Source organism: Lolium rigidum, chromosome 5, assembly GCF_022539505.1.
Source record: "Lolium rigidum isolate FL_2022 chromosome 5, APGP_CSIRO_Lrig_0.1, whole genome shotgun sequence".
In the NCBI taxonomy this organism is placed as follows: Eukaryota; Viridiplantae; Streptophyta; class Magnoliopsida; order Poales; family Poaceae; genus Lolium; species Lolium rigidum.
In genome coordinates this window covers 84,256,228-84,276,996 of record NC_061512.1, presented here as the reverse complement: position 1 = coordinate 84,276,996, position 20,769 = coordinate 84,256,228, and the positions used below count along the sequence as shown (strand labels likewise).

At 42.5% G+C, this 20,769-nt stretch overlaps 1 protein-coding gene across 3 annotated transcripts; it reads right to left on the bottom strand.

Moving 5' to 3' along the window:
- Positions 1–8,681: 8,681 nt before the first annotated feature.
- On the bottom strand, positions 8,682–11,476 carry LOC124654975 (heavy metal-associated isoprenylated plant protein 33-like). Of its 3 annotated transcripts, none has more exons than XM_047193947.1 (4): positions 11,386–11,476; positions 10,913–10,979; positions 10,635–10,710; positions 8,682–10,493 (listed from the first exon to the last, which is right to left on the bottom strand). In XM_047193947.1, exons 2-4 carry the CDS (start codon positions 10,940–10,942, stop codon positions 8,989–8,991), a joined length of 1,611 nt encoding a protein of 536 aa, XP_047049903.1. In that variant the 5' UTR covers positions 10,943–10,979; positions 11,386–11,476; the 3' UTR covers positions 8,682–8,988. The 3 variants fall into 3 exon arrangements, with proteins under 3 accessions (XP_047049903.1, XP_047049904.1, XP_047049902.1); XM_047193948.1 differs by lacking the exon at positions 11,386–11,476 and adding an exon at positions 11,061–11,311; XM_047193946.1 differs by lacking the exon at positions 11,386–11,476 and adding an exon at positions 11,115–11,311.
- Positions 11,477–20,769: the final 9,293 nt, after the last annotated feature.

Below are 20,769 nucleotides of genomic sequence, written 5' to 3'. Positions count from 1 at the left end.
TCCTCTCATGGTCTACATGAGCTCTTGCTTTTGATGCAAGCCCATGGAAAGATACCTAACCCACATATACAACACTAAGGCACACATATGATGGGTTAGTTCATAAAGCATAATTGACAAAGCTTACCATACCACATGACTTCACGTGGCACATTCTTTATGCTTCATGTGTTGACCAAACTTGAATCTTTTCTTCACTCTTTGTATTGGTCAACCTTGTATCTTCTCATGCTCATCATACTATCTTGAGGTGTATAAAGAACTCTTCATTTGTTTGCATGCTCTAAATCTTAGTCAACCATAGCTCAACTCATGCGACTATCATGACACCGACTAAGAACCATATCTTGAATTCTTCACTTGTAATCAAGCACTCAAGATCATAATCATTCATTGCTTAACACATAAGCTAGAGGATGGCTAATATTGAGTTCCACATAAGAACTCCATCTTCATTTCTTCTTCTTGATCATATCACATATATGTCTTCAAATCGATGATCTTGATGCCAATACTCAAGGTATATCTTTATCTTCATCGCATTCATACTTGAATCCAACACATGGACTACAAGTAGTACCTATGGAATATTCCTTCATATAAACTCAATGAAAAAATTAGTTCATAGGGGTTGTCATTAATTACCAAAACCACACATAGAGACAATATACCCTTACAACAGTAAAATAGGAACTTCGGCTTTCGTTTCGTCCAATTTCGAGAATATTTCCTGTACAACTTTTCTGAAATACAAAACAGCAGAAAACAGGGATTTGACAATGTGGCATCTTGTCAATAGGTTAGTTCCAGAAACTGTATAAAAGTGCAACGAAGTGTAAAAAAACATATGGAAATTGGTGTAAAACTAGCATGGAGCATAAAAAATTATAGATATGTTTGCAACGTATTAGAGGGCCAAAAGAGGGAAGGTGGTGCGGCATGCTAGGTAGGGCGGTACCCCCCTTTCCTCCTCGACCGTCTGATTCGCCTGATTCTTTCACCCACGGACTTCGTTTGACCTAAGAAAAAACCCTATATATGTGATTGGAATCTATTATGTGCAAGATGTATTGATAGATGCATATCATATACCCCGTTCTTAAGTCCTTGTTCTGACCCAACTTGTATGCAAGAACATGTATGGGGAGAAGTGTGTATTAGATGGAGTAGCATGGTGGTGGTGATTGAATAGTGACAACAAATCATGATCTACTAAGGTATTTACATTTCTTTTCATGCCTCACTAGAAAAAAAGTGAATACACGTGTTCTCTTTATCATGTGACATTGTGATAATATTGTTTGTTCAAGGTAGCATATTTGATATTTAAACATTATGTCATATTGCTTAAGGCTATATTATGTTGATTCTTAATTCAAGATTTCTTAAAGTTTTTTTTTCTTTCTTGAGTAGTATAAGAGAAGTGTGTTGCATCATTTCTATGTTAGGATGTAATGCCCATATGAATGCTTATCAAACACATATTGAAGTTCCACCAATATTATGTCATTGCTGAATTGTTAGTGTCCACTACAAATTAAAAAGAGAGCAGACAAGTGAACCCATAAACCTCGGTCCATTTTAAATCACTAGAAACACATTTATCTTGCTTTATATTTTCTACTGTTATTTAATCCGAAAATACCAAACATATTATCTTCACATACAAACACACACAAAACCCAAATACCCTTATCCTTTACTTGTTTTTTATTTAGTTAACTTAAGTTGGTTACTTTAATTACTTTATTTTATTTCTTACTTGTATTTCCTATTACTAATACAAAATTTTGTACTTGATAAACACACGGTGGAGTTGGGGCACAAGGCACGAACTTTATTTTGCATGTTGCTTGAAGAGGAGAGGAAAAATTCATCTTCTAAGTCAATTCCTCGAGAGTTTGATATAAACCCTCAAGTCACCCTTGTGAGAAAAATACACTTACTACAACACTCTGCACTTGAAGTCCTAACGAATTGGTACACATATTGTTGCCATCATAGTGGCACAGAAGAATTGTGATCTGCACGGAAAAATACACTTACTACAAGCTAAGGGCAACTCACTCTAAGATATATAAAAGAAATGTATCCAATTCTCCCATGTGCTTGTTACTCCTGGTGCACCAGATATTCTGGCCCACTTAAAACTTGCGAAAGAAATTTCGACACTAAGACTGCTCATAGTGAGAGTAACTTAGCTAGTAACATCACACAACCCAAGGCATTTTGGTGACATGGCATGGCAATGAATGAAGAAAGAGAGTGAGGTGGTAACTAGCTATGTTACCATAACATCACACACCCCAAGACAAGTTGAGTCTACACCATAGTAAATGACACAATGCATGACACCACATATTACTACCCACTATGGAGGTAGTAACTTAGACTAGTAACATATGTCATGTTACTAGTCTAAGTTACTCCCCACTATGACTAGCCTAATATTTCTGGAGTACTACACTCATCTATCATGCCAAAAAATATAAGGGCCAAATTTAATACAATGCGCTTCTTGAGAAACAAGAAGAAATTGAATTCTAGCAGTGTTAATGGTGTTAATGGACGCAACCCAATTAAATAGCTATACATTTTTTCTGTCACCCGAGTTATTATTTTGAACTACTATCTGAGTAGTTATGGCATGGTTCATATTTCGTGGTTATTCCCCTTTTTGAAAAGTTTATGTGATACTAGTTATGATGAATCTTGGTTGTGAGAGTACTAGGGACGCGTTGTTAGCGTGGCGTCACCTTGGCTCGCATTCGTGGATATAAAATGGATCGTTTGGTTCCTGGCCTCATCCACGTTGTTGCATAAGCAACGTTGGTTCTAGCCTGTGAGGAATTGCCAAATCAGCCGTTCCTATGGAACATGGCCCGTTGTCACCGCTGGGTGGCACGCGTGGTGAAGGCGAGAGAGACGGGGCATCCCTTCGGAAACACGCATCATAAATTCCCTCACCACCACCAGTCTTTCCTCTCGCTATCCCACTCCACTCTCACCCCATCTGTCACATCAGACATCAGCGGTTGCACTACCGCTGAGAAATTCACCGCATCACCGCGACGAGGAACAGCGGGACCAGATGCGGAGAAGAAGGCGACACCGACCGCGGGTGCGACCGGCACTTACACGGCGACTGCGAGATGCACAGTGAACTCGACCTTGACCTCACCGCGGCCATCTCCAATGGTGGTAAGCTTTTGCACCGTCTCGTTTGACGCTCATTTTTTGCGGATCTGCTGGGACACGCCCACTGCTACAAATTTGACTGGCATGCACACTAGATTTGTTATTGTTATCGATTGGGTAGGGTTAGATTTCCGGTTTGTTGCGGGTTGTCGCGACTTAGGACAATCTGGTTACGGTTTTGACGATTACGGCTACGCCTTGGTTCGATCTGGCTGTTTTTGTTAGCACGCAAGCCACATTTTGTTTAGATCAGTTGGAGATTAATTACAAACTGGAACTATTGTAGATGCAGGGAGGGATAGGATATTTGCAATAACTTTTTTCGATCTACCGAGGGAAGTAGTACATGCGTGTCTCATAGGCCAATGCTTTTAGTAATACACGTTCATATATGCAGTGGGATGATCAATATTTACCAAGTGATGGGCTCTTCCCGAAGTAGTTGTGCTATAACTACTTGCTAAATGTTCAATCATCTCGTAAATTGTTGAGTGTTGATTTTATGTGAGGGCTGTATTGCTTACAATTGGCCGAAGATTAATAAGAGGACAAAGAGCCCCAAGGAAGAAGTGAGTGAACCATGTGCACTATACAAACAGTCATGGTTAGCAATGTAGGTTTGCTCACCCCATCCCGGTGGTTTGTCTATCTAAGTATGATGCCCAATTTGTTTATAGCTCTAATGTTGTTTATTTCGGCAGCTATATTATCCCTATTGGCCGATGATTGAACCATAACACCAAAATCTTGGGATGGTGTAACCGAACCATGTAAATTGTACTAACAATCCTGGTTAGAGAATGAACTAGGTTCGCTTACACCATCCCTGAAATTTATGTGTCCAATGGAAGTATGAGGCCACAAAATTATTTATTAATTTTCGATTATGTTGCAACGGCCGATGGTTATATTCAGTACCACAATTTGTGCTAAGGATGCTCTGCAATACCTAGGGACGTCTAAAAACACATTGTTACCACATGAACCTTGGTCTTGCAGAACATTTCTTAGCTTCTAGATGGTACTATCTATGAGGCTTCCTTGCTAGCCAGTGATTGAATTGTGTGGTCCTGCATCATGTTGTCACCATGATGCTATACAACCTTTTACATTGCACAAGCAGTCCTCCTTCTGCATTGTACATGTTGAATAGCATCAATTCTGGCACACATTGTGATCAGGTATATCAGGATTTTTTACATGTTTCTGCAATCCTTCTGCTTCCTGCGACGCCATTTACCTATGTATGAGCACCATATCCGAGGCTCTTGCTTTTCGTGTAGGCTATGATGGATCTCGGCGCAACTATAGAGGTTGCCAGCGAGGAGTCGTGCAAGAGGCCTCGAGGAAGGCCAGCCAATATCGGCCACTTCCATGACGCGACGGTCCAGAGCACTTCAACCTACCGTGAGAGCGTGCCCAATCCCAATGACATTCGTTCCATGGTTCGGCAAGATCCCTTCGACGATCACTCTGGTCACCAGCACATGATGCCATTAGGAAGTGAAAAGAACAAGTTCGACGGTGCAAAGCCACCATTGATCAGGGCTGGGCAGCCTTTGCCATTGCCCAAGATCTTAAGGTTGGTAACTTTCTCACCTTCCACAAAGCTCCGGGCATCTACAAAGTGGTCTTCTTCGACTTCACTTTCTGTGAGGTGACGACAAGGTGCCCGGACCTTGGAGATGCCACCAGGAGGGTCATGGAAGACATAGACTAATAATGTCATTAGCTCTACTGATATATCAGTAGTAAGATCTGTCTCACGTATTGTCGATGTTGTTTGGACATATGCTCTATATGTCTGTCATGTCTGAACCTATTAAGCTTCGAATGTGCATAAAAAAGATCAAATATACACTTATTACAAATTTTAACAATGAAGAAATCAAAATCTTGAAAAATACCACTCACATATATGGCGAACTAAAACTTACCCATGTAGTTGTAAAATAATATATATGTGTCATAATTTTGGCCATCCATGTCATAATGTTGTCTATGATTTGAACTTATAGATACGTCTGAATCAGTGACAAGAATTGTGGAAGACAGGTAGTAGCATGAACTTCTTCTAAGGATTTTGAATTCTTTTTAGACATAAGGCTTAGGGATGCTGAGAGATCAGCATACAATACTCGAACACACACATGATCATTGGAGTCCTTATCTACCAATGCAGAACCACACACAAGAAGCACCGAAAATTGACACCCGACGGTACCTTGCCGTCAAGGGGATACCAGCCTGCGCATACTCCAAAGGACAGAGGGCCATGATCCGTCTTTGAAGCCGAAGGAAGCCCCTGCTCCTCGCCCTGGATCGAACGGAAGACAATGACACTGGGACCAAAGAGCAGAGACCACACCTGATCAGCAAGAACAACCAAGAACACCGCGAGACCAACTACACCGCCAGCCATGAGGGCTCACCTGGTCTAACGCAAGTTTCTAGTGGCACCAAGGAGCAGCGGCACAAACAAAAGGCACCCTCATCAGAGAACCGAATGAAGGCGCCACAAGATAGACCAGCCACCACTTCCAATCGAATTGGACCAACCACACGATGCCTCCTTTACCTAAGGTGAGCCTTCAAGAAGGACACCATTGTTAGCTTTAATCTTGATTCATACATCTGCTTTGTTCATTTCGTTGTGCATTTAGCTAGCTAGTTGTGTTCTCCGTAGTAGTTTGTTGCCGGCAAGGTGTTACGTGTGACGCGTACGAAGCCGACGAAGTTTCAGCGAGGCATGTTTGGCGAGATGCTGAGGCGCCGTGTGATGCGGCAAGCTTGGTGAGATGCTGATGGTGGCGTGAAGCTGCTGCATGCAAGTACTGAAGACTACACGGGAAGTAGCCGAGTGCTTCGGTGGACATTCAATTAGCAGATAGTTTGCACGCGTGGAGTTGCTAGCTAGGTGATCAGTTAGCTGCATGTGTGTTGTTAGTGATGGCCTGGTCGTGTGGGTCATAGAGGGATTCTAGGAGGAAGAAGTGGTCAGCTTAGTTAGTGCGTGAGTGGCATAAAAGTAGGATTAGTGGTTTGCTTCGGCAGGTGCATGTTGCCTATTTAAGGCCTTGTAAAGCATGTTTATTGGTAATGAGAAAGAGGGAAAATGTAGCACTTGTGGCTGCCAAAGAAGAGTCTCAGCGAAGCTTGTTTCTTCTTCCTTTGGCTAGTGTGTGTGCGTTCTGAGTTCCTTTCATGGGTGTGTGCTTGTGAGAGGGACAAGATAGAGTTGAGAGGTAGAAGAAGAAGAGGGGCTGCAAGATGCAGCCCCCAACAACCATGCCGGAGGTGTAGATGCCGCCCATTCTGAGAGGAATTGGGTTTTCACGTGGGCCTACAGAGAATGGTAGGAAGGAGGGGATCGATCCTCGACGGCGCCTCCAGTGAGGGAGTGATGTCCACAGGTGGCACCACCGTCATGGCCAGGGATTTCTAAGGATTTTGAAAATAGAAAGAAAACACAATTAATTTCGATGTTTTAGCTCAGTTTCAGAAACATACCAAATCGATCGCGAAGCTATTCTGAGGACATGCGTACGTTGCCGGGCTAACTCCAAATATCTGCTCGCCTGTGTGTTCCAAACATCTCTAAGCTGGTGGTGATGTTTTTCTCCAACCTCGCGGCTGTGTGTCATTGTGTGACAGCCCAGTAGTAATTAAGTAGAAAAAGGCTATTTATTTGTGGCGTACTCATGTCCTTGTGTGCCTCACAAACCATGGACACATTGTTCAGGTTAAGGCAGGGCAGGATAATTAGCGGGCGCGTGGTGGTGCGACCGGGGCCCTACGGTTAAAGCCGCCATAATAGCGGCACACCACCATGATGCTCCTCTCTGCTGCTGCCGCCATAAAGCCACCCGGCTCGTATAGAGAGAGACAGCTATCCTAACACACTAGCGCTAGCTAGACATGGATAGCCGATAGATGACTTTGAAGCAAGCGACGATCGACGACGCCCGATGAAGACGACGACACCAACTCCCTGCTCTCGCTCTGCAATGATTCAGTGCCGTCCCCCGAAAACATGGCCTGGAACTCGCATCGCAGCCTCCGCTACCTCTAGCAGCAGCAGCAGTAGCATATAGTTTTCTATATTTCCTTTTTGACCTACGAGCTCCCGGCAGGGCTGCAGCCTGCAGCAGCCGTGACATGGGACTATATGGGTAGCATAGGTCGGAGGTGGTAGCCGCACAATTGTTTGTTGCATTCCCATTCCCATTCCAGTCCATTCCGTCCGGCCCATCCCTCCCTCCCCCACCGCAGATTTGCGAGTGAGGACGGAGCCACCATTAAACAAACATATGCGAGGAGCTGCTGTTTTCGAGCTCAATGATGGCGGTCGAGCAAAGCTCACTATCGGACCATGATGGTTAATGATGGCGATCCACGGCACGGCATGTTAAAACCGTACCCGACTCTGCTGATGGTGGAGAGGAGAGGATCAACAGCCAACGGCGACCATTGCCGCTGGCGCCGCGCCCTACCCCTGACCCTGACACGGCGCGTGGGCTCTCCGGCGCGGCGCCCAGAGGAGATGGATCCGCCATCCGCGACAAACCAACACCGAATCTCTCAATCTATCGCTTCATTATACTAATACGTACTACCACGCCTACAACTCAGCTGGCTACCAGCAAACAGTACCAAGACCCCATTCAGTCATTCAGAAAATTCTTTCAGAAAACAGGATGAAAAAGAAAGAAAAGCTGGTTGCTCTAGACTTTGGAGGATCTATCGATCCATGACAAAGTCTGGGGCTACGCCTGACTCGTCGTCTCCGTTTTCTTCTTCCTTTTTTTTACCGTCGATGGAGTAGTTGGAGCTGAGAGGAATCAATTGATTGATGTGAGGGACCAAGCATGGCAGAGGCAGCGAGGGCATGCAGGGCAGGGGCAGGCAGGCGGCAGTGGGGGGTGTTTATTACTGTGGTCATAGGATGGGAGTGTGCAATTCTGGTGTAACCCAACCTGAATGCAGCTACCTAGCCGACAGCCACTGTCTATCTTACCCTATCAATAATGTGAGTGCAGGGTGCAGAAAAAAGAAACCATTACCAAATGCTGCAACGAGCTCTCTCCTCCTCACATGGACCACCACCTCTACAACCATCATCATTCTTCATTGCTCCCACACAATTATCAGAATGCACCTTCTCCATTCAACCTCTGGCTGTCACCATGGATTGATTATACTATCTTTCTTCTCTCACACCAAGGAAGAAAGAATGGGAGGCAGAAAGCTGAAGCCACTACTCCACTTGAGTTGACAACATTCCACTACTACATCTACTCTACTCTACTATACAACGGGGGGAGATAAGCTGCACTGCCAGTCATTCATCCATCCATCCATCAACAGCACCACCGATCATCAACAAGCAAAAGCACAAAGCAAGCTAGATAGAAAGATAGATATGCAAGAAGGAAACCACCAGCAGCACCTTCTTGGATTATAAAAAGCATCATCACCATCATCCATGTCTTATGACAACTATAGATAATTACTATACCTACCTTCGCCTTCAAGGAAGTTCCGACTTGTTCATTTTTGTTTTTCAGAAAATGAAAATAAGCTAAGTAAGGAGCGAGCTAAGATGAGATGGGACTCGTTTCCCATGTATACTGACTGACGGACTCACTGACTGACTGACTGATAGACGATCACCTGAGACTTGCTTCCTTCCGGTTGGTTTACTTTGAACAATGCGGCTGCGGTGAGAAAGAGGGATCGAGGAAAGCAGCCACTGACAGCGGCGGCGGCAGCCTCGATCCGTCTCTTCCCTCACATCACCGAGCAGCTGTTGGGGTTCTCGTCGCTGAAGTAGTTGTAAGGGTCCGCGTGCGGGTGCGCCTGCATCGGGTACGCCATCGGATACGGCATCGGCGGCCGCATGTACCCGTACCCCATCGGCGGGTACCCCGCCGGCGCGCCACCGCCGACGCCATGGTGCCCGTGCCCGTTCATCATCATCATCTGCTGTTGTTGTTGTTGCTGCATCATTTGTTGCTGCTGCATCATCTGCATGTACTGCTGCTGCGCCATCGGGTTCCCGGCCGCCGCGGCGGCCTGCAGCATCTCGGCAGGACTGGCCGGCATGCCGCCGACACCGCCTCCGCCCGCGCCGCCCTGGAAGAACCCAGCTGGAGGCATGCCGCCGGCCGGCATGCCATGCGCGGCACCGCCCCCGCCGTGGCCGCCCCCCACGTGAGGATGGTGGCCCATGGGCCCGCCGCCCATCGGGCCCATCCCGCCAGGAAAGCCGCCACCGCCCATCATGTTAGGAGGCCTCATCATGGCCTGCTGCTGCGGCGGCATGCCGCCACCCATCGGGCCACCGACACCCAGACCGGGGCCACCGCCGCCCTTCTTCCCCGGCTGGCCGTTACCACCGCCCGGGGCGCCTGCTCCTCCTCCCTTGGCGTTGTTGGGCTGCCCACCGCCCCCGTTCTTGCCTCCGCCTCCGCCACCCTGGTTCTGGTTCTGTTTGCCGCCCGCGTCCTTCTTGCCACCGCCACCGCCGTTGTTGCCGCCGCCCTTGACCTGCACGGGGATCTCGTTCCCGCCCTTCTTGCCTCCGCCATTGCCGCCGGCGCCCTTCTTGTCGCCCCCGCCGCCGCCCGGCGGCATGGCCACCTGCTTCAGCATCGCCTTGGGGTCCTCGTCGTAGAACTCGTCGTCCAGCCCGTCGTCGTCGAAGTCGTCCTCGTCATCGAACTCGTCGAACTCGTCGTCGAACTCGCTGCCCTCGTCCCCGAACTCGTCCTCGGGGAGGCTGAACTTGACGGACTTGGGGTCCTTGGCCGGCGCCGGCGCGCCCCCCGCGAACGGCGGCATCTTCCCTGCCTCCATGAACGGCGGCATCTTGCCCTCCATGAACGGCGGCATCTTCAGCCCCTTCATCTGCATCTGCTGCTGCAGCTGCTGGAGCCCCTGCATCTGCTGCGCCGTGGGCTGCGGCATCATCATTTTCGCGTCCTTGCCGCCGCCACCCCCACCGCCACCTCCACCACCGCCTCCGCCTCCGCCTCCACCCTTCTGTCCTTTGCCACCGCCGGCGTCCTTGGATTGGCCCTTGCCACCGGCGTCCTTGGGCTGCCCTTTACCACCACCACCACCACCGTCAAGGTTCATCTTCTGGAACTGGTTGGCCATGACAGCCTTGGAGGAGCCCCACAGCTCGGCCGGCTTGCCAGCCTTGTTGAGCTTCCTGATGATGGTGTCCGGATCCACCATGCCGGACACCGTCACCTTGCCCTGCTCCGGGTCGATGCTGGACTGGTACACACCTGCACAGCAACAATTCACCCAGCGTATCTCTCTCTCCGTCAGACAAAAATAAATAAATGCCAGATAATTATTAATCATAAACAACAACCACTGCAGCAGCAATTTGATTTAATTAAAAAACTTGATTTATCATTCCTCACCTTCGATCTTGTGGAGGATCTTCTTGACCTTCTTCTGGCACCCATCGCAGTGGATGTTCACTTTCAGCACACAGGTCTGCGAATTTTGGAGGAACAGAGAACAAGGAGTCACCAAAGTGGCAAAACAAACAAGATAGCAGCGGGCCGGGGGACATGGAGGGAAGCACAGGTGAAAAGAAAAGCAGAGCTGCCTCCCTGCCCGATCGAAATGGCAGCAGGAACAAGAAACAACATAGTAGAATGTCTTTGAGTTGAGTTGAGAGGAAGCAAGAACTCACCTGTATCTTGAGGACCTCCTCCTTACTCATCCCTGACCGCCCCAACAACCCCGAGGGCTTCGCAGATCTGGTACACACAGAGTCCTCAAATCAGGGAAAGAACAAGACATCAACCAGGAAACATTGCTCTCTCAAAAAAAAAACATACAGGCAGGGGAGAGAGAAGGTATATATGGTATGATCACAAGGGAGAGGAAAATGCCTTCTAGCTGAAGATAACTTAATGTCCTGCAATATAATATCTCCTCACACACACTCTCACACAAAAGAGTAAGCGCTATGGTGGGAGAGAGAAAGGAACAGAGGCTTATTAGAGTTTGTATGTTTGCAGAAAACCAAGTGTGGTCCAGAGAAGAGAAGGAAGAGAGGTTGGAGGAAGAAGAGAAGAGAGGCTTCCTCTCCCACCCTACACACTACACAGGCAAAGCTATCTAGCAATGAGCAGAGGCAGGCACCATCATCCTTCTCCTTACCCTTTTATTTCTCCTTTGGCCTTTGGGCACTGGACTGGAAGCCTTTCCCTTTGCCCTCCCTAGCACCGCTCCGCAGCAGATTTTTGTGAATGAAATCCCGACTCTCCCAAAAGACTAGCCAAAGAGGGGATTAAATACCCTTTGTCACCTGTCAGGGAGGTGTTCAACATGTGACGTGTTATATTACGCTCGCCGATGCCTGGAGATTTTTTTTTCTTTTTGTAAAAAAGTGTTCGGCTGGACTGCCAATTTCATCCCCAGTCACCCTCTGTAACTTCAGTTAGACTGTACAGTCCACTACTATTTCTCTTGGGACGTGCATATGACTGCTGACCAGAGGAATATTCCGTTAAGTCTACCGCTTATATTTGTCTACCAGCCCTGCCTAGGACGAGCAATGTGGGACAAACAAACTGCTTTTAAAATTCAATCTACTCCTACAAATATATCCCCTACGCTCGTACAGAGACGCTGAACGAGTTATGCCATTCACGTGGTCTATGCAACTCCATATTCCTAAACCATGTAATTCAATTAATTTGACCTTCGACCAGCAGAAAAATTATGGTTTTGCTTATTTTTGAAGAGTCGTGCATTCCATCAGGATCCTCAAAGTGCCCATATGTGTGAAGACGCTCGTGTTAGTTCGGTCAAAATGCTTCTATGCATTGCTTCGTGAGCTTTGACTATGTGCACAAACAGAAAATGTGTTCTTTTATTCGCAAAATAAGAGTTACTTATGGGCCTATTTAATTTGCAAGTATTTGAAGATGCGGGAATGAGAAAACTATATATTGGGATGTCATGTTATACTATATGACCGAAAATGTTTGATTGTGCAAAGGAAAGACACTGAAGTTGGTGGAAATTTTCCTATGTTTCATGCTTTGCAATCCGACAACTCAAACAATCTAATACCAAAAAAAAATATCAAAAGGTATAGAATTTTGAAAAAAAGGATCATTTGGAATTCGTTTAAACCAAATGAACCCTAGTATCTGGTTTATGCTCTCTTTACATTAGGATCTTGACTGATGACGACATGTTGTAACACTTTCCATGCATACCATACGATCCCAAACAGGTAGAGAATGTCCGGTCCTAACACTTTACATTCGTACATGAAATGTCAAGCTAGAGGAGCTCAATTTTGTCAGCTTTCGACGGATCTCCAAAGAGTTGTCGTTATTCTGTTTAAACCACAAGCTTCATCGAAGACGTCAAACATTTACGCTTCTTCATCTCATACACATTGTCTTCTGGAGTGATATTACCTCATTCGCCCCACGAATGAGTGCAATGCTATAATTACGGCTTTCTTAGAAAACAGAACATTCTTTGAAACATGTCTACTTCAAAGCATGTGCACATGTAAGCATCGAATCATCATCAACCTCTGGCAGAGCCAATAACACTTTTCCATGTACCACCTCCCAACCTTGTTGGTCTATCATCTCGCATTCCAACATTTTCCCTACCACTCACTATAGTTTTCTTTCCTTCAATACATTCACTTCTATACGTGTACTGTGTGAGTTCTCCTTGCTACACTGGTGTTATTGTCATTGCCCATTGTTGGTGAACCACAAAAATTATATCTAACATATAGCAAACACTTCTAGTGACCATCACACCGTAGAACCTATGACGATGGTTTTAACGTTTCCCCATTTGATTTCTACATTCGGACCATTACCTACCCCTCCTTCTAGCAAATTCACCAAAGAGATGTTTCCTAAATGTGATCTACAACAACTTGAAGTCTAAACCTAACCCTCCTCGCCAAGGAGCAAAACTCAATATCACATCGTGGGAAGATCATAACACATAAACGGAAAGTAAGATACATCATACTATAGCCATAAATCGCAATCGCATAAAGTGGCTAACATTAATGATTTCCCATGTCTTACATATGGGAGAGATAGAATCTCAGATACTAAAAGGGGATTTCAAGAGGTTGTTTGTGCGTACATAATCAATATCTCAAAGGTTAACTAGAACATGTAAATAAACTTAGCAAATGGCTATGTTTATTATCGGGTCCACATAGTCGATCTATCGCTTTACGCGCACCATGAATTGGCCCTCCAAGCATGTTGTAATTTGTAAAACATATGGAGGGGGGATGCATGACGCACGTCATGTTGATTACATATTAGTCGATGGGACGTGCGCACGTCTATCGTCACCGCCCACAATAAAAGTCTAATGTCGCGTTGCATGCATCAGAGGCATGTGTGGTGGGGGAGTTCCTTTTATGGCATGGGGTGGGTAGTGAGGAATAGAGAAGGCAACCTTATTATGAACAACCTTACTACCTCAACATGGTTTGGATTGCAACATGCCTGCCAACAAGGCCACTTGCCCGCTGCTTCTTTCAGGCATGTGTGCCTGAGGAGGAGTTGTGAGCATCCGTGGTTACTCAACCCTCTTTATTTTTCCATATCTTGTCAAACCGTAGGGTCCTCTTGTGTTTCACCCGTTTTTCGAACACATCGGTGAACGTACAACCGAAAATCTGGGCGGGCTGGCCCGTAGTAGAGCAAGTTTTTCTTGAAAGTAGGATACCTCGCGGGCCATCCTAACAAGAAAAACAAAGGACTGGCCAAATCCTTGATGGGCCATGGCCTAGGTTGGCCCCAATGCATGTATCTCCACCCCTGGTCACAAACATGGAGTTGCTCGAAACAAAACGAGGAAAATGAAAGGATGTTGCATGACGTAGTCGCACAAATTCGACGTCGTTGACAATGGATATAAAGAATGAGAGTACAACCTATTCACGATCGAGGGTAAGCCATTATGCTTTATAAATGTTGGTTATTGAAGGATTCATGCACATAAAATACGGTGCACGACCGGATGATTTTTGTGTTGCACTTTCATATGTTTATAAATTAACTTGACAAAAAGTAGAAATTTTGACTAATTTTTACATCGTATATAGACATGTCACTGCTATATGAGATGTGATATATATTTATAATAAAATCTGATTTCCAATAGAAATGTTCACCATTTCCAATAGCTTGGCCTTGCAATCTTCAGAAGATAATTAGGCCGAGTTTTAGAATTATGCTTCATGACTAATTAAAATTAAATATTTGTTAACTCAAACGTAGTTTATATTGTAAAGTAGTAAATGGCACATGTTTCACATGTTGGACCAATTTAGATTTCCGATATTACTATAAACAGTGATATTCTAAATGTTGTCCAAACTTTCACTACAATGAATAACTTAAGGTTATACCATCAAAATAGATGTGGCAAGTTGAGACATGGGAACAAAAACTTATAACCTTTTTTAATTACTATCAAGTGGTACGTGTGTGGAAAATAAATTTTGTGTGTGTATGTAGTATGTACCGATATCCTTATTTAATTTGGAAAAAATTTCTTTTAGTGTATATGATTTTCTTTACTCGCTATACCGCCGTGATATATTTTTTACAGTTTTTTGTATGGATCCATTCATACTTGTGTTAGAATTTTTATCTCCCAAACTCTCATTTATCATTCACCCACCAATCCCAACTGTTTATTAAGGATATCAGTGTGAGCTTGCTTTTTTTTTTACATAATGGCTACATGAAGGTTCTAGAAACACGTGGATGCTGATGTGGTAACTATTCACGCAAATCGTTCCATCTGAGACACTAGATTTTGGAGACCAACTGTTAGAATTGCTGCTACATGTTTATTCAAAACTGAGAAGCTCGATGATAAAGAGGCGCTGCGTTGTTCTATGATTTTTCACTGCCCATTATTAAACAATTAGCATAAGAACTAATGATGGGTTTCAAGAAATATAAGCTTTAGGAAGTGAAAAAACTTTTCGAGTTACCAACTTCTAACAAATTTTCAAGTGTGTTTGGAAGAAAATAGGAATCTATCAGTTTTATAATATGTCCTTCGTTGGGTATACAATTTTTTTGAAAACCATTAACATCACTAATTTTAGGAATTGTAATACTTTGTATATTTTGATCTACTCCATAAAGCTAATATTTCCACATAGCTGATCAATATCTAGCATGGGTAGTTAAAATGTATTGTGCTAAATTTTGTTGCAATCTAATGCAAAGAATAAATATATACGTGATTGTGCATATATATACTATTCTACAACCCCCTTAAGAGGTTACCCCTTCCTAAAGACCTTCTAAACCCGACTCACCCACCAACCGATAAACCCACCTCCACAACACTACCCTACCCATCATCCTACCGACCCCACCCAACCAACCCTACCACGCATCCCGCCGACGCCACCACATCCCGCTTTCTGCTGACCACACAACACCCACCTCCAGCCGACCCCACCCTACCCCGCCTCCCGCCGATGCCACCCCTACCAACCTTCCAGTATTCGCACTCCACACCACATTCTGCTGAATCCACCCCACCCACCTCCCACCAAACCCACCTCCCATCGGCACCACCCCACCTCCCACCCCATCCCACCTCCCACATAGCCCACCCTACCTCCCACCGACATAACCCCACCCACCTCCCGCAAAGCCCACAATACACCACCTTCCACAGGCCCTCACACCACCCCAACTCTCTCTGATATCACCCACCTTCCATCGACCCCATCCGACCCACTTTTTCGGAAATTCACTTTATTTTTTGGAAAGTTTACTTCATTTTTATGAAAGGTCTTACCATTATTTTGAAGTTCACCTTATACTTTTTTGGAAGTTCACTTAATTATTTTGGAGTTCACTTCATATTTTCGGAAGTTCACTTCGTATTTTTGGAAGTTCACTTCATTTTTTGGGAAGTTCACTTCATTTTTTTGGAAGTTCACTTATTGTTTTCTGGAAGTTCATTATTGGTTTGGGAAGTTCACATAATTTTTGGAGTTCACTTCGTATTTTCGAAAGTTCACATCATATTTTTGGAAGTTCTCTTTAGTTTTGGGGAAGTTCACTTTATTTTTTTGGAAGTTCACTTCCTTTTTTGGAAGTTCACTTCCTTTTCCAAAAGTTCACTTCACTTTTCAAAGTTCAATTACATTTTTTTGCAAGTTTGCTTAATTTTTTGGAAGTTCACTTCATTTCTTTGTAGGTTCACATTTTTTGGAATTCACATCGTGTTTTCGGAAGTTTACCTCATTTTTAAGGAAGTTCACAACCCAAAAAATCAAAATTCAACACCTACATCGCGATAGGAAGTTTACAAACACATACCATGGAGTTCCCATGTGTATATTCGGAAGTTCAAACAAGGTTGCAAAATATTTATTCTACAACTCTTAAGAGTCAAAGTTCAATACACAAAACTAAACCATGATCGGAAGTTCACTAATACATATAGGGCGGTTCACACATGTGTATTAGGAAGTTCATAAGTGGTTGAAAAATAGTTACTTTAGAACTTCTTAAAATGAAAGTTCAATTCCCAAAAATAGACCGCGATAGGAAGTTCACTAACACATACCTCATTGTTCACATTCGTGTATGGGGAAGTTCAGAAGTGGTAGACAAATAGTTATTCTATGCTTAAAAAGGAAAGTTCAATACAAAAACGACATCTCGATCGGAAGTTTACTAGCACATATAAGGAAGTTCACATGCATGTATGGGGAAGTTCACAATGGTTGGAATAGTTATTCTACAACTGCTTCAAATGAAAGATCAATACCGAAAACTACATCATGATCAGATGTTCACTAACACATATCAAGAAGTTCACATACATGTATGGGGAAGATCACAAGGTGTTGAAAAATAGTTACTCTACAAAGTGATTTTAAATCAAAGTTCAATACCTAAAACTGCTTAGAAATCGGAAGTTCACTAACACATACCTGGAAGTTCACATGCATGTATGGGGAAGTTCATAAAATGTTGAAAATAGTTATTCTACGACTGCTTACAAATCAAAGTCAATACCCAAAACTACATCGCGATCACAAGATCACTGGCACATACATGGAAGTTCACGTGCATGTATGGGGAAGTTCACTAGTGGTTCAAAAATGTTTGTTCTGCAACCGATTAAAAACCAAAGTTCAATACCCAAAACTTCATCGCGATCGAAAGTTCACTAGCACATAGCTGGAAGTTCAAATTTGTGTATCGGGAAGTTCACAAGTGGTTGAAAATAGTTCTTTTACAATTGGTTAAAAATCAAAGTTCAATACCTAAACCTATACCGCGATCGGAAGTTTATTTCCACATATAAGGAAGTTCACGTTTATGTATTGGGAAGTTTAGAAGTTGTTGAAAATTTGTTATTCTACAGTTACTTAAAAATGAAAGTTCAATACAAAAACTACATCGCGATCGGAAGTTCACTAGCACATATATGGAAGTTCAAATGCATGTATGGGGAAGTTCACAGTGGTTAAAATAGTTATTCTACAACTACTTAAAAATCAAAGTTCAACACCCAAAAATACATCGTGATCGGAAGTTCACTAACACGTATCGAGAAGTTCACGTACATGTTTGGGGAAGTTCACAAGGTGACATAGGCATCCCAAATGGGCCTGCCGAATAAGGTACCCGGGGATAACTGAAGGCCCACGACCCGAAGTCTATGAAGCTCGGAAGCCTAACAAACATTGATATGGAAAATAGATATATTAGGAAGTCTTGTTGTAATACGAGAAGGACTCGTGGAAACCCTCCGAACATTCTAAACTTGTACGATACGAAATCCTCGGCTCCACCTCCTATATAAAGGGGAGCCGAGGGAGAAAGAAAGGATCGAATCATTGTCAACATACACCCTAGTTTTTCATAGTCGAGCACCTTTTCGGCTGAAACCTTAGAGATCTACTTGCGCTCTACTTTCCGCGAAACCCTAGTCTACAACTCGTAAGCATTGATACGTTAATACCTTGTCAATTGGCGCCGTCTGTGGGAAGACCTGAAAAATATTTACTCTACAAACTGATTTTAAATCAAAGTTCAATACCTAAAACTACATCGCGATCAGAAGTTCACTAGCACATACCTGGAAGTTCATATGCATGTATGGGGAAGTCCAGAAAGGGTTGAAAATAGTTATTCTACAACTGCTTAAAAATCAAAGTTCAATACCCAAAACTACATCGCCATCAGAAGTCTACTATCACATACCTCGAAGTTCACATGCATGTATGGGAAGTTCACTAGTGGTTGAAAAATGGTTATTCTACAATTGATTAAAAACCAAAGTTCAATACCCAAAACTACATCGCGATTGGAAGTTCACTAGCACACACCTGAAAGTTCAAATGCGTGTATTGGGAAGTTCACAAGTGGTTGAAAATAGTTATTTCAGAATTGGTTAAAAATCAAAAATCAATACCTAAACCTACATCGTGATCGGAAGTTCACTTCCACATATCAGGAAGTTCACGTCTATGTATTGGGAAGTTTAGAAGTGGTTGTAGAATAGTTATTCTAAAACCGGTTGTAGAATAGTTGGATTATATATATATATATATATATATATATATATATATATATATATATATATATATCATAATTTTGTTTTTCCTGAACAAATATTTTATTTATGCTCCATCATGTAGAAGTAATTTTCAAAAACTACAACAGTTTAATATATTAAAAATATTTTTATGCAATAGTTGGTAATAATATAACTAGGATGGATAAATATTTGGTTGGGGCTTAGTCTTGAATTATAATTTTTTCCCAAGCTATCTATAGTTTAATAATATCTTCAAAAATATGTTGTGGCCAAAATAAAATGATTGGCAGATTTTAAATTGTTTCATAAAACATAAAAGTAGCAACAATATGAACTGTAACAAAAGGTGATTGCTAAAATTTAATATTCGTCAACAAACATGTGTTGTGCTTAAGCATAAGAATTAAGATTTCCATATATTTATATTTTTTCTAAGAAACCATAGTTTTATTTTCTTCTAGAATATATCACGAATTGAAGGAATCATTATATATATAATTGGTAGGCATTGATTTATTTCCTAAAATGACATTCAAGAAAAAAAATCTACACCAAACGGCGTGACTAACGGTAGAAACATTACAGAGTTGGAAGACTTTGATTCATTTCCTATAACTAGTTAATTTTAGTTGTCTCCTAATTATTTGTTGATTGTCTACCAATTATATAATATTAATTGTCTTCCAATTATAAAATGTTATCCATCTTTAATTATAAAACTTTAATTGTCTACCATTTATATAACGTTAATTGTCTAGTTATCTAGTAATATTAATTATCCTCCAATTATATAATCTTAATTCTCTTCCTATTTAAACTCTTCATGTTATTAATTGTATTTGGTTCTAAATGTTATTTTTTTCCAACTATATAATGGTAATTGTTCTTATCTAATATTCTTATAATTATATAATATTAGTTATCTACCAACTATATCGTATTTTAATCATCGAAAACTGCCCAAAAATAAATCATTATACTTGTCCAAAAAATGTAACTATGACCAACGGCTAGAAGATAGAAGATAGATAGTCAAGGATATGGACGTCGCTGCGCGGTGGGAGATAGATGGTATGTGTCATCACGACTTTCCGGTGCATGGATCTGCAACAGGACAATCTACCTTACCTGGATTGTTGGTACACTCTAGTCTTTAAACTTCAGTTACTTCAGTGGTAAGCAAGCACCATGCAATGCATTATCTTTCGTTTCTTTGAACGGTACTGTATAAGAACGGAGTAATGGCAATAAAATATGACAAATCTGGACCGCTTTGAATTGGTTGGCGCTCTAATATTTCTGACTGGGCAACTTATTTATTGCTATGAGAAGACAACAAAGTAATTAAACTCCATGATTTCGCTAAAGATATCAGCCAACCCCGAACTGTGAAAACACCTTAAATGAACAATATATTGGGAGAGATATATCGGCCACAAATGCCACAGCCTATGTATATCTACAACATAAATGACCACGTACTCATTACTTTCCTAAAGATATTGCATTTAAAATTATGTAATTCCAACCATTAGTCATAACTTTCTCTTCGAAGATAGTACAGTACCAAATTACGGGTTTGTTTTGAATATTCATCCTTCAGGTGTAAGCATAACCATAACATTGTTCAGGCAGAAGTCATTTATGTCGTAGATATATGTAACTATCCAGCAAATCAAAATATAAAAATCAATACAATATAATAATTTTCAGCAAATAAAAATAAATGTAGTACCATAAATTTCAACATCTGATGATTGCTTTTGTACTCCATGCCAAAATATTATTCAGTAGTTACACGAAAAAATAGTTTCTGCTAGTAAATTAAAATATACCTAATATAGTATTTGTAGCTGTTGGCCATACACATATTTTTTTTGGATATAATGATAATACTTTGAATCGTGGGCATTTCCGATGATTAACATATTTTTTAGTACTCTTAAT

Bases quoted from the DNA above. Each gene is read 5' to 3' on its own strand.
- LOC124654975 (XM_047193947.1), bottom strand. From the start codon at position 10,942: ATGAGTAAGGAGGAGGTCCTCAAGATACAG. The intron at 10,711-10,912 runs GTGAGTTCTTGC...CAAAATTCGCAG, and splicing joins AGGAGGTCCTCAAGATACAG to ACCTGTGTGCTGAAAGTGAA. The intron at 10,494-10,634 runs GTGAGGAATGAT...GTTGCTGTGCAG, and splicing joins GATCCTCCACAAGATCGAAG to GTGTGTACCAGTCCAGCATC.